At 34.1% G+C, this 14,981-nt stretch overlaps 1 protein-coding gene across 6 annotated transcripts in view; it reads right to left on the bottom strand.

Moving 5' to 3' along the window:
- The window catches only part of CEP128 (centrosomal protein 128), a 117,846-nt gene that overhangs the window by 15,630 nt on the left and 87,235 nt on the right, over positions 1-14,981 (bottom strand). For all 6 annotated transcript variants that reach the window (XM_027459567.3, XM_038179444.2, XM_072038398.1 and 3 more), the window contains 2 exons: positions 11,982-12,005; positions 1,535-1,612 (listed from right to left, as the gene is read on the bottom strand). In XM_027459567.3, coding sequence (XP_027315368.2) covers positions 1,535-1,612; positions 11,982-12,005 — 102 coding nt within the window. The remainder of the gene's footprint in view (positions 1-1,534; positions 1,613-11,981; positions 12,006-14,981) is intronic.

Below are 14,981 nucleotides of genomic sequence, written 5' to 3'. Positions count from 1 at the left end.
TCCAATGGAAAAAAAAAAAAAATGAAACAGCTTGCTAACTCTGGAAAGCCAAGAATGGCTTTGAAATACTTCATTCATGCATACCACTTCAGAATAAAATATGCTAGATATGTATCATACTACCATAGGACATTGTTATATAGCTTTTTAACAGGCTCTAGAACATTTTTCCTATTGTACAAAATATTCCAATGCATTACTTCAAATAGAATTAATGGAAGTTCAAAACTGACATAATTCTCACAACTAAGGTATAAAGCCTACTTTCCTTGAATAATAAATGTATAAATGATAAATTACTTACTAAACAACATACACTTGTTGGCAGGGTCTCATGTTAAGAAAGCAGTTTTTAGAAAACTTAAAAGTTTATGGGAGAGGAACAGAGTTCAATTTAAAACAGAGAATTTGGGTTTCATTCTCATAAATGCTGGCTAAGTGAAAACTAAGGCAAACTAGAAAATGACAACATAATTTCATAGTAACTTCAAGTAAAGAGTGAAACTGTGAAGGAGATCGTAGGAACTTCACATTCACGCTTCTGCCTAGCTTAGAGCAGAATTTTTCCTACAGCAAAGCAGAACCATCAGAAACAGAAGACAAATGTCAACCTCTTCTGGGGATACTTGGAAACATGAAATTGAAGTTATACCATATTGAAGTTTACACCATATTGAATATATATATATATGAATATATAATTGAAGTTATACCAATTGAAGTTTATTTTTACACCATAAAACAAGGTCTGAATCTGCTCGGTCTTAACACATGACCTCATGCAAGAACATTTTGAATAAACAATGCTCCAAACAAATGTTTTGAAAGGTTTGTGAATATATGAGGAGGAGAAACTCTGCACAGCAAATGAAATGCAAAATGTTATGTTTTTATCTATGATTTAATACTGATTTAAAATTTATTTTGTCCAATGAGAACCCAAATTCTCTTTTAGTAAACTACTGACTTCATTCATGGGAAGCAATGATAATGCAGTGGTTAAGCCACTCAGCCACTACCTAATTTAAGACTATATGACAGTACCTCACTGCTACTGTCAATAAGTTCCACTGACAGTGATACTAAGAGAGCAGATCTGACATTTGTAAACAAAAATTATGTTTAAAAATGATAATTAAAAAAAGCATCTGTAAAGCTCATCTATTTTCACTCATTACTTTAAATGCTGAAAAAACTGGTAGAATTTATTTTATTACAGTATTTTGAATGTTAAACAATTAATATCAGAATTCAACACTCAACACACATACTCTGAGTTAGGCCCTGACTTTTTACACTCAATGCTCAATGTTTGCTTACCATATGGAACACCCCAGCAGTGGTACTAACTAGGACTAAATTAATGACATCAATAAAGCTATATTAACAACAACAACAAAGTCTTACTGTATGTTTTTGTCATATGTAATTTTATATATCTAATTAACTCATTTATCTATACATATGGGGGAGACATTAATTAACCAAAATAATTTAGAACTATTGAAAAAGAGTTAAGTAAAATATTTCTCACTCCAGTATCTTTGAAATCTTCTAACAGGCTTAGTTTCTCAGGAACAGACTCCAGATGGTCTAAAGCAACTCGAGTACTCTAATGAAGAGAACACAAGAGAAAACATCAAAACAAACAAACAAACAAAAAAAAAAGAAAGAAAAGAAGAAATCGAAGCGTCATACAGTTTTTCCTCATACGGTTGAAGTTTCATGCCTTTGATCATTCTTATGTCTGATACACCATCAATTTAGAAGCAATCATGTTGTCTGTCTTGTTGCATGTTTCTTCCTAAAAATTCCTAACATTGTTTTTAAGGTTGTAAGAAATACACTTCCTATTAAAAATGAAGATCAAGTTTCAGACCAAATGGGATTCATTTGCACCTCACAAAACTGAACCTCAAACCAATACTCAGGCCCAATAGACCAAATGGGCTAGCGAACATGAGACAGTGATTTCTCTGCTTCTCCAATTATTTAGTTTAATTAGGAAAAAACCTGTACTGGCAGACAATGATATTAGGATCTATTCCTATAAAACAATCACCTGGTTAACAATTAACAATTACCTTGCTCTCATCCCACTGCTAAATTCTTTCTGCACTGGGAATGGAAGAAAACTGGAGAAAAAACAGATATACTCCTGGCTTATCTTACTTAAGATGAAGTTTCAAATATGGCTCTTTTTTTCTGAATAACTTCTGCTCTTCACACAACGTACAATGAAGCAGGAAAACATTCCAGTCAATGGTGCTTGAAGAATAAGAACATTGTCACCACAGGTAAGAGGAAAGAATTTTGACAGATGGTTGACCAAGAAGCTCTTGAAACTGGCTGCTTTGAGAGGAATAGTATGTGGAGAGCGTAAAAAATGAAGGAAAAAGGATTGCCCAGCAAGGATATTTTACATTTGAGGAAACAGAGGAAGAGTTGTCAAAAGTGAAACAGAGTAAAACAAAGATGCCTTAGTCATTTAGTGAGAACAAGAAAATAGAAATGAGAATAGAATAGAAATGTGGAAAATAAGGTGGAGATAATCTAGGTATAACGCTAAAACACACAGAGCTTTTCTTTTATACTAAAGCATTAATTTCATTAGATTTAAAATCTTAATTTTAAAAATAGTACAGGAATTATGTAAGACTGCATATACAGAGATATGCCTGGAAGACAAGTAAACCACTTCCTGCTGTGGGAAGCACTGAGGACACTCAGTACGAACAAGTCCTTAATTGCAAGGTTGACATCTGATGATGACAAATACTGACAAAATCCTGTAATGACAGGAAGGTGCATACTTGGGCTGATCTCCAGAGAAGAAAGTAGGCCCAATCAGTTTTGCAAAATTCAGTCAGAACTAATAGTTTATTAACTTGTAACAAGAAAATAGTGCATTCTGTCTCAACAGCTGCATGAGGTGTTAGTAGATTTTGCATTTGGCTAGCTGTAGTTAGACCAAACTAAAATTTATCATCATAAGAAATCTTGTATTTTAATGTGCAATTTAATTTGCTATCAAGCCTTTTATATATATATATTTATATATATATATATATATTTATATATATATATATATAAATAAAAACTTACAAAAATCATCTACAAAGATTTATTAGGAGAAAAGTATTATTTTTCCTGTAACATATATGGTTGTTTACCAGAAAAGAATTATAGAACTTGCAGATATACATTAATAATGAATGTATAAAATGGATTCTTCTTCATATTTCCAGCGTGCAGTCAGGCAGGAGGCCTACATATAGTGTTTACAGTGTTTTTCACAGATTATAGCATAGAATTTTTTATAGCTATAAAATACATTTTTTTTTTCCAAATGTTACTATACTTCTCAACTTCAAAATACAATTGCCTAGAGGTATCTATCACTCACTAATGTTTCCCTCTTCTAAGTATCAACCATTTCACGTTTACCACAGTAAAGCAGTAGTCATTCATATTTCATGCTTCATTTACAGTGGCCTTATGTTCATCAAAGCATTGATTTTCCACTACATTAATTTATGATGAATTGTAATGTTTGCTGCTTCTTTCCTGAGTAGCCCCTGGTCTGCATGCATGCTTCTAAGGCTGAGAAATATATGAGAGACAATAGACTCTAAGCAATCAAATCTACATCTGGTCTCATTAAATGCAAACTTAACTATATGTGGGTCAAAATATTGATTCACAACATTCAGCAGTCATCCTGCTATCATACAGATACATGCCCATCAAGTTTTTGATTCTGAAGAGCAAAAACTCTCCCACCCCTTCAGAAATAAACTCCTTCCTCACAGGAAACAATACAAGAATTGTAACAAAACACCACCTCTTTTCTTGGTCCAGCACCAAATTAAACTATAACTACTTTAAGCTTATGGTATATATTACCTAACACATTTGCTGAAGGAGTGAACTGCTGGAAAACAGACATTTGAGATGTCATAAAGAATTGAAATAAAGTTGTAGGGGACACAAGACAAATTTAACATCGTGGCTTCTCATGATGCTATAAAGTATATTCAAGTTATAGCAGTTTTCCAACTACAAAGATTTATTTTTTTTTTAAAAAAGACCTGTAATCTGTTCTCATCATAAAAGGAACTCAGGTCCTAAGTGTATGCCCACACCTTAAGCCATCCCATTTGCCAATTCTTTCTGTAAATTCCAGTGACAAGACCTCATATCAACACACACTGTAAATGAAGGAAGGTGCTCATCATTTCTAATCTCCAAGTATCTCCTAAACATATCCTATCTATGTCACATACTACTTGTGAAAAATTTTAGCTGTGCCTTAGCTTGTGTCGTTTAAAGCTATTGTTACGTTATTGAATGTTCTTGAAAGCAGAAGACCAACCTTTGGGTTATATGCATACTCAGTCCTTAGTTTCTGCGTCTTATCAAAAAGCATGTGGATAAGGGTTGATATAGGCTTCTTGGATTTCTGATAGTTTTTTTGGCTTCATGAAATGTAATCCTAACTTCACACACAAAATGACGGTTTCTGAGCTAACAATTACTGAGCAGGAATGAGATCATGAGGTAAACAACATGCAGTTCCAAGAATCTGCTAATTCAGTGCTCAATAAAAATTAGAAAATGTCCTCACACAGGACATAATTAGGAAAGGAAAAAACCAAGCCAGAGAACACAACTACTCAGAAGTATGACTCCACAGCAAGTTTGCATCTTGCCTACTGAGTGCAGCAGTGGGAAGCTCATATGAAGAGGAACAGTTAGAATGGGGAAAGCTCAGAGAAGGGCAAGAAGATCAACCAAAGCCATGGAATGCTTCTTTCACATGAGGAATGACTAAATACAATCATTCAATGAAGCAGGACTCTTCAGAAAAGACAACAGATGCCTGAGGGGAGAAATGACCAATTTGCTTAAAATCACAAGTCACACGGTTTAAGCAGAATTCGGGTCAGTTCATGAATGAGAAACCTCAGGAAAGGATTCCAAATGCATAGAAACTACATCTCCATCCGGAAGTCTCTGAGCTTTGAATGGCTGGAATCTGACCAAATGAATGAATAGGAAACAAAACATTTGCCTATCCTGTAACATACACTCTTCCTTAAGCTTTATATTTGGGTCATTGTTGTAATTTGGTTGCTATTACATTCTAAAATTGTCTTAAGTTTTCTGAGCAGTTTGTGAAGTGATTTGAATAGGACAATATACACTAGTATATTCAGAGACAGAAATGTATTCTCTTTTCATAAAACCAACCAAGAAAATTGTGGTGATGTACAAAAAAAAATAAAAAGCAAAAGTTCCCTAGGGAAACGTCAATAAAGAAGAAGGAAGGAAAATAGTATGTTGAAAAATGTGAGGGAAAGATGATGGAAAAGCTTTTAGCTGCCCCACAGAAATTGGTCTGGTAATTTAGTGAAATGCACAGCAACCTCTACAACATGGATCAAATGCCACGCTTGTATCATTAATGACTACACTCTATTCTATTAAGAGAGATGGATTTAGACACACAAGATAAAATGTGAAAAAGGATGTTGGAAGCACCTGACACAGAGGGCATTTAAGTACTGTTAACTTTTTTCCAAGAAACAGGAAAGCTATATGCCATAATGCATACAAATAATCCTAAAGAGAGCAATCGCATCTGTCTGCTCGTTATTTAACAGGGAACAGAAGGTACTGATGGAACTGATAAGAGGAAGAAACACCAATCGTACTGAGTAAAGCTGTATTCATAGTATTTTACTTAACAGCAGACTCCTCCATAGAGTGAGTGCTATTAATCTTCATGTTTTTAAAATAAAGACGATTTACTTTGAAAAAGGGTGTTCTATGTTTTCTGAGAATGATAAAACAAATTACTCATTTTCAACGACTTCATATGAACACTTTGATGTTCAGACTGCATCTGAACAGTTAATCCTCCTATATTGATGTATTCTTGTTGATAGACAGTTTCACACTATCTCAAGGGACAGATCTAAATCGAGATCACATACACATTTTTTAGTCTTGAAGCTTCAATGCTAAATTCACAGAAATCAAAGCAGGTTTGTGTATAGTTCTCTTAAATTTTGTCTTTATATTCAATAGACTGAAAACACATAAAACAGAAACCAAACTTCACTGACTTTCACATATGGTGCTCTTTTCTGAGGTAGGTAAAAACAAATGGCTATCTGTATAGCACAGACATTTTTGAAAATTAGAGCTGACTTAAGTAACCATTAGCTAATCTCCAAAGAATATCCATAAAAAGATTAAATGCAACTATAATTTTAACTGACTGCAATGCATTTCATCAGGGAGTTACACATAATTCAGATGAAGGATGTAATCTTAAAGGTGACCTATGATGACATTTTTAAATTGACTTAGCATGTTGAATACCTAAATAGCAAGAATAGGATGTATCCAGCATTTTTAAAGGTATCTTTGCTTTCCTTGTTAATCTCTGCAGAACTATGCATTGTCAGCTTCCATCTCCAGAACTAGATTGATGTATGATAAGCTCTTCTTTTAACAGTGAGCGGTTCTATTTAAGAGGCCTGAGTTTCTTTGTTGACCTTCATATACCAGGCAAATTCCACTCTCAATGGGACATTCTGGGACCTAGTACATCTTCCATATGGAGGAAACTTTAAGAGAAAACAATATAAATATTGTATATCATTATATTCCGCTTACACCGCTTCTCAATTATAGCATTGTTTTGATGATTTCATCACATTAAGAAATCAATTTACATTTATGAAATAAACAATACATATAAATCTGAGTTATACAATATACAAGTTCAATTGACTTTTATTAAACAATATTGTTTCATTGACGTTCAAGCTAGTAAGATTTTTTTAAGCAACTATTGCACTTGTACTAATGAAAAACAGTAAACCTTTGTTAACAAAGCATTGCAAATGTCAAACTAACTGAACTTTTAATTCAGGCTCCAGATGAGTCTGAATGGGTGGAGAACCCATAGGGTGGAGAACATTTTAATTAATAGAGTTTCATGGATACTTAAAATTCAGTGACATGGACCGTCTCTTTTCTCACAACGTTATCACTTAACATCCCATCCCCATAGTAACTACAGAATTGTTTATATGGAAAAATATTAGATAAGTATTTCACAATTTTTCAGTTGATGCACATATGCATCAAACAACTTTTTGTTGTTTGAGCTGGAAATGTGGAGGAGGTAGTAAAGTCTTCTGGCAAGACAGCTCTCTGTAAATCATCAGCTAGAGCTCTTAGTGCTACTGGGGTACACAGAACTAAATTTTAAGAATCTGTTCTTTATCATTTACTAAGATTTTGATCAAAGATATCCAGAAATAATCACAGGATATTAAAAGAAATATAACATATGAGGCAGAGCGCATAATACAAAGTTAGTGGGCACAGATTTGTAAAAAGTATAAAGACTTCCTTGTCATTCATAATGCTAACATCAAATTTCTGAAGCTTTTCAGGCTCAAAATCTTTATATGTAATTTACATTAACTTTTTTTTTGTACACTAACAGTATTTCATTAAGCCTTTCAGAAAACATTACCAAAATTAATTCACAGTCTCCATGAACAAAAAATATTGTTTACATTTATAGCTGAAAAAAATTTGAATGCAAAGAGAAGTGATTTAACCAAGGTTTCAGAACAAATTAGTGTCAGAGTAGGAAAAAAAATAGGAATTTAACTTATAGATTTCCCCACTATAACCAAAACCTGCATGACGTTGAAAAAGTAAAAACCACTATAGTAGCATTAATAGTTCTAATTTCGGTGTTTCTATGGTTATAATTTGACAGAATATAAAATTTAAATCTAAAATGAAGGACTTTGCAGAGCATTAGAAACATTCTAGTAAACAAGACAATTTGTTGTCAAACATCTTTAACTTTTGTGATAAATTGAGAAAATGCATGCTATAGCACATGTATCTTTATCTTATCACACTATAAGCATCCTATATTCTGTGAAAGAATTCATAGATGCACCCTCCCTCGACGAAAAGGTCAATATTTTTAAGTGGAAGAAACAGGATTCCTCTTTAAAATTACACTTATATGCATATATATTCACACTACATTAAAAAAAATCTTTAGTGATGACCACTGTGTATTAATATTTCTAGGTAAACTAAGAAATAACTTACGATATCTAAAAAATATAGTCTCTTGTAATAAAGATTTATACTGAGATTTCTACTTTCTCTATCAGAAAACCAGGATTATTTTGGCTTATCAAAATCTGGCAAAAATGTTCAATATTTGCAACTTGTTGAACATGTTATACTATCTTCACAATACCAAAAGGAGCTTTCTGCCTAGAGAATCTAAGGGTTGTGTTAGGAGGAGCATTGCCAGCAGGTCAAAGGATGAGATGGAATGGGAGTCACTTAGGTTGGAGAAGACCTTCAAAATCAGCAAATTCAACCATCACCTGACCTATTCAGTCCCATCACTAAACAATGTCGTTTAGTGCCATGTTCACACACCTCTTAAATAAAGGCGTTGATCCTTCCCCTATACTGAGGGCTGTTAAGACACATCTGCAGTGCTGGGTCCAGTTTTGGGCTTCCCAGAACAAAAGAGACATGGACATACTGAAGAGAGTCCAACGAAGAGCAACTAACCTTGTTTAAAGGACTGAGCCGAGAGAACTGGGATTGTTCAGGCTGGAGAAGAGAAGGATCAGAAGGAATCCCATCAATGTGTATAAATACCTGATGGGAGTATGTAAAGAAGACAAAATCAGGCTCTCTTCAGTGGTGTTCAGTGATAGGACAAGAGGCAATGGGCATAAACTGAAACACTGGGGGTTTCATCTGGACATCAAGAAATGCTTTCTCACTGCAGACACTACACTGCTGCTGCAGTACACTGCTGCTGCAGACAGCAGCAAGGAAGAAGAGGAAGGTGAGTGCCAGGAGAAAAAAAAAAAAAAAAAAAAAAAAAAACACCTGGCTATGAGTGCTATCAGGCAGCAAAAGTTACTTGGTGGAAGTGAGTAGGAGAAGGAATTGGGGAACTTTGGGAACATTCTCTACCCCCAGCAAAAGGAAGTGACACACTGGCTCACTGATGAAAGGAAAGGAAAGGGAGAGGCAGGCAGGATGGAGGATCTCAGAATGCTGCTCCTCTCCCAGGCGTTTGTATAAGATCAAAGTGCTGCTGTGTCCTAGGAGGACCAGAAGGCCTTTGATGTAATGGTAGTCTTGGCAAGACACAACAGAAGCAAACCGAGAACAGAAGAAAGTATTAACTCTTAGATTTAAAATGTCTTAAACATCCATGCATGCAAAGTGTGACAACCATGAAATAGTTCCAAGAGCAAATTGTACAGTGTGCTTATTGATGGAAGGCACATTGAGAGAGAGAGAGAAAAGAAAAAAGAAAGAGAGCCCTAGTGTGAAGAGAGTCAGGCAGTCCATAATCTCTTTGGAAATGCATTGGGGACAGCCAGCCTTCCTGCTCTTCCTTTAAAATGGGTGATAAATCAGAAAACTGATGCAACGATGAGCCTGCTACTACAGTAGAAGAATCTGGTAGCTTTCACATTGCTGAGTGTGTCCAAACAAAGTTGCTTTACTGGTATTCAAAACCTTATTTTCATGAATATAAAACATAAGTTAAACCAAAACACACAACTGTTCATACTGAAAAGGAAATTTATATTAAAAAAACAATATTGAAGAATACTTAGAACATTACTGGAGTTACCCTAAATTTATGACTTTGTAATAAAAAGCTGAATAATGTCCATAAAAGTCTGATCCAAATAGTTTATGCAAGTGGTATCCTCAGTTTTGGGTTCTCTACCAAAAATGCAAGCTGTCTTACTGATCAAATACATAATGCATATGTTCACTGGAATAACTGCTTGGTTTCAAATTCAATTTCCCAGTGTTTTTAGTACTACTACGCAGAAGAATCGGACTTGCAGTTTATTCTCACATATTCCCACAAGACTCTGATGTAGAAACCCACTGAAGTCAAAAGCACCACACAGTAGCAGTGTGTTAACTATGAGGAGTAGATACATTTCCCATTGCAGCTACACCTGAGAACACAATACAGACTTTTTTTCCAGTAAAATCATACAGCTTTATATGTAAATAAAATAGGACTAAATTCTATATGTAAGAATGAAGCTACACCCAAGAAGATACACTTTACTAAATTACACTTTACCTGTAGAGAAATCATACTAATTCTTGCAAAATATCAGACTACATAACTGATTACTACAGTAATCAGGAAAATTACTCATTAATAGCTATGTAATATTTAAATGCAATGAATGGAACAGTACTTTAAAAATCTGAACAAGTGAGTTGTTCAGATTTTTAAATCACAAGTGATTTGCCTGGCATAATAAAGGAACTTTACAGCAAAAGTAAAATCAGTGCCTTGGGAGCATTCAACAGCCTTAGGGACAACCATATGTTTCTTGCCTGAAGTCTCAGTGTTTAACATTGCACATCATCCTATGTCAGCAATAATGAAAGAATTGATTGACTTCAAGTTCTAGGATCTAGTATTAAAAACCTGCTCTCAGATGTTACCTCTCAGTTTGCAATATGAAAATGATATTTTACTGATAATAATCCTCTACCTCTTCTATCTGAACAATAACTTGAAACAAACAAACAAAAATATCAGGAAGATTTAGTACTAAATAGAGGAGATTAAAAGTATAAAAAAAGAAGAAAGACTTCAGAAAAAAATAGAAACAAACATCATCACTGAACACACATTGGATTTGCATGAAATTTTGTTATTTGCAAGCAATTACCCTCTGCCTGTGCCAAAACTGGGCTTTAGGAGCAGAAAGCGCATGGCATTTGCAGGCAGCTTGACTCATGGTTCGTGAGAAATGGATGGCAGTGGATACATGCCTGACTAGTTGTCATGTAAGCAAACCATGATTAAGAGATGCTTCTGAACAGAACTAATGTCCTGGCAACAATTTACATTCACACAGCACTATGCAAAGTGCCAGGCCTCTGACTTTGAGCATTAATTCCCTATTCCAACAAGGCAGGAGTTCCAACACTGCACTCTGATTTACAAAGGGCCTCTTATGTGTGAATGCAAGTTGTTTGTTTGTTGTTGTTTGTTTGTTTGTTTGTTTTTACCATATTCAATACATTTCAAATACATTTTTGAAATCCAAAGCAGTTTTCAAAGACAACAGTTATCAGGGAGGATGAAATAATTAGCACAAGCAAATTTTAGAAGTCTCTTTGCAGACTTACATTGTCTCAGTACTGGTATCTTTACGTGAAATTTTCTGAGTTTCCAATAAAAAGAAACTATAGTTCTTATATATACTATTATATGATGTCTTATTGGAGCTGTCTATAAAAGAAAAAAAAAAGCAGACCCATCCCATCTAGTCCACCTGGTAGACTTCCTAGCTTGAGTCATGCGGATAATCGATCCAGCTGCATTCATGGCACGTACATACATTAAGGCTTTTGTCCTTCAAATTCATTATCTTAAAATGATATTCCTCCATGCTTTTGGTTCCAGTGGTAATGTGGGCACTGACTCTGTCTGCACATCCAGTGAAATGTACACACAAGTCACTGGAGTGATTATATCTATCACATATACCTCAACTATTTGGCAAATAGTTTAATTTCTCAACTATGTTGAAGAAAAACATCCTCAGTATGGCTCAAATCTACCACATTTCTCTTCCTAGGGATGTGGACTGAACTATACAGAAAAATACAACCTTACATTTCATTTGATATAGCTATTGCTCATAAAGCAGTGAAAACACTGTAGCGAAGCCTCCATTGGAAGGTGCAATATAAAATTACTATGCGTCTTCATTTTCTTAAAATTACAGTTAAAAACGCAGATGGCACCTTTTTTTTTAAAAAAAAAGAAAAGTACATAAAAATCACATTTTTGATAATCAGTAATCTCATTGTGATTGGTTTGAAAAAGAATTTAAGAAACTTACCATTTCTAAGGACATAATTCGCTCCTACAAATAAAATACAAGTTGTGGTTAGAAAGTAAAGAATATAAATGCAACATATGGTAAAAAAACATGATTTCTTTTTTAATTTTTTTTTTTGCAGTTTGTATGATGTGGAATGATTTTGTTAAAATGTCACTTAAAAGGAACTGGACCTCTGGACCCACTTATCAAACTAACTCACTTTGAAATTTGTTCTGAAGAAAAGTAATAGAAACATCCTAGAAACTAAGAAAGAAAGAACTTTAAAAAAATACTTACTCCAATGTTTTTTTAAATAGTACTGTTAGACCTTCAATATTGTTGATTTTACTCATGTATCCCAAAGTTTGCCTTCCCTTTTTGATGATCTGTATCTCTAAATCTAGCATACTTTGGAGTTTATGTCATGTTAGCAACTGTTTTAGTTATCTTTTAGGCATTTATTTAGAAAACTAAAATATAAATTCCATAGCATTATTCTGCTGTCCAGAAATAGCTCTGAAGAACAACTAACGTCATCTCGTTATTAATAAAACAATGGCTAACGTCAGACAGAAATAAAATGCAAGTAAAATAAACTTGTGTCAGTTTTAATTCAGCACAAAATACAGGAAACATAGAACTTGTATATATTTTAACATTCAGTTTTCCGTTTTAAAGTATCTTTAAGAAAAATATTGAGCTAGTAAAATCAAGATAATGTACTCTGGCACTATGTCCTGACTGGACATAGTATTTTAAGGAATTTGAGAAAACGTACATTTAAGTGTTTAGCTGAGCCCACCTGACCATTCAGACAAGAATTTTTACTTTGCTCACATATTATCTTTTTGAATGTGTGGGTTTGTTTGTTTGTTTTCTCCTCGTTTCTGGTTAGATTAAGCTAAGAATCCTTACACTTTTTCCTGTTCTCTTCCTCCCTAACAGGTAAAAATGACTGTAATAATCTGGATTTATTCTAGCAACATCCAAAGAAAAAATCCTGAACTGGCTTCACTAATTTGGAAACATTTTCTTAGACCAATGGAAGAAATTGAGAGCCAGAAGCAGCTCCTGTTTGCAAGAATGTGAAAGTAATTTTCTTTTCTTAAGCCTAGCTGAAAATGAGCTACAAAGACTCTTCAAGAGTTATTACTGTCTCAGAAGACTGTAAAAGAATGGTTATGTTCACTAAATGAACGAGCATGTAAAACCAACATTTACATATTGTGTATTTACTTATTTGTATAAAACCAGTATCACTTGGAGTACTGAAAAGCTAACTTTTATTCATGTAATCTTTCGAAGAAAACACACAGTTCACCCTAGTGAAATGTTTAACGTTCATTCATTGAATGATGTCTGGGGTACAAATGATTTTAGTTTTCAGCATCATACAGAAGTCTTGCCTTTGATTACAACAATAAACCATGGGCAGAAAGAGTGAGAAAACATACTGTAGGAAAAACAACTGTAGTACGTGAGGATGAAAAATATAGAGCAGTGTCTGGAAAAGACTGATTAGTTTTGAAAATGTGCTAAAAATAACAAGCAAGACTGTTCAGGAAAATATGTATGAGGAAATATATAAAGGGAAAATAGCAATGCACACACAAACAAGTTTGATGGAAATCTAGTACACTATTAAAATACAACTGTTTAAAAAAAATGCTGACATTTTGCCAGTAAAATGTGGATCTTATAGATTTAGACTTATAAAGTCTTAAAGACTTATAGCGGATCACTATACCGGCTGGTACTGGAACTACATGGACACTGACATTAGTGTGTCACTAATTCCAAAGTAGATGAAAATGGTTTGCAGTTGTTTTCACAGAGAACATACACGCAGTTGAATATTCCTATTATCATGCACAGTATGCTATTTTCAATAAAGCCATCTTTTGTACCATAGAACAGTTTTCACAAAAAGGCAGGTGAAAACATTCAGAGGCTTTATCTTCCAATGAGGTAAGAAAAGAAGTGAGGTTATATTCTTGGAGTGGGCATGGAAAAGTACATAGAAAATGTTCCCGACTCCTCACAAGCTAAATATTATAAGATTATTCATGAGTGCACATATAACAACAGAGTAAACATATGTGTAATGAGAACATAGATACTGTCTAGAATATATCTAAGAGTTTGTGTTACAACAATACAAACTCTCTCATAAATTTGTGTATAACAGAAATTCTAGGGGGAAAAAAAAAAAAAAAAAACATGAAAGAAATTGAAGATGCAAAACCAAGAGTACAGTGATGTCACCCAAAGCATCAGTCTCCTAGCTCCTAAAAAGCCCTGTATCAAAGACCAGCACATATTACATATAGGTTCCATCTCTACCACATAGTATAAGATAACAGTCAGGTCATGCAGTCCAACATATTACCTAAGCAGAGGAAGACATTAAAACTATATGCCCAATATTTCCCTGAAAAATCTTCATAAAATTGCTCTTTTCTCTCTGTTAACTGTTGGCATTGCAGAAGCAATGATTTTACTCACCTATATCTGAAAGAGGAATACCAGTTATTTTCTGAATCTTTGTTTGGGTAACTGTAAACACATCACATCCAAAAAGGGCAATTTCCATTGAGGGCAAAATAAAATCTATTTAGTTAGAACCTATTAGGCCTCATTTGAATTATTTTAACAAAAGGTAATGTTTGCCTCCCTTCAAAAAATGAGCAAATGAAAAATACATTAAAACACACATCCCTAGCTCTTGCTACTTGATGAGAAAGAACCTCAAAGTATCTCCACAGTCACCATTTCTCCACACCAAACATGGATTTCTGATAGATTTCCTTTCTTGTCTGGCTTTTCTAAAACTATAGTTGGCATTCATGGCTCAAGTGTCAAGAAATAACTCCCTCAACCATGATAACCTGGCTGCTTTCAATCATCTGCCCACAGTCTAAAACACAGGCTTTCTGCCCACCTATTTCCTGAATGTGCTTTATACATACATTCTATTTAGATGCAAAGAAAATGCATTAAAGATCGACTTAATACACA

The sequence above is a fragment of the Anas platyrhynchos genome, chromosome 5 (assembly GCF_047663525.1).
Source record: "Anas platyrhynchos isolate ZD024472 breed Pekin duck chromosome 5, IASCAAS_PekinDuck_T2T, whole genome shotgun sequence".
In the NCBI taxonomy this organism is placed as follows: domain Eukaryota; kingdom Metazoa; phylum Chordata; class Aves; order Anseriformes; family Anatidae; genus Anas; species Anas platyrhynchos.
Note: the sequence above shows the minus strand (reverse complement) of the source record. Positions and strands in the feature narration are given on the sequence as shown.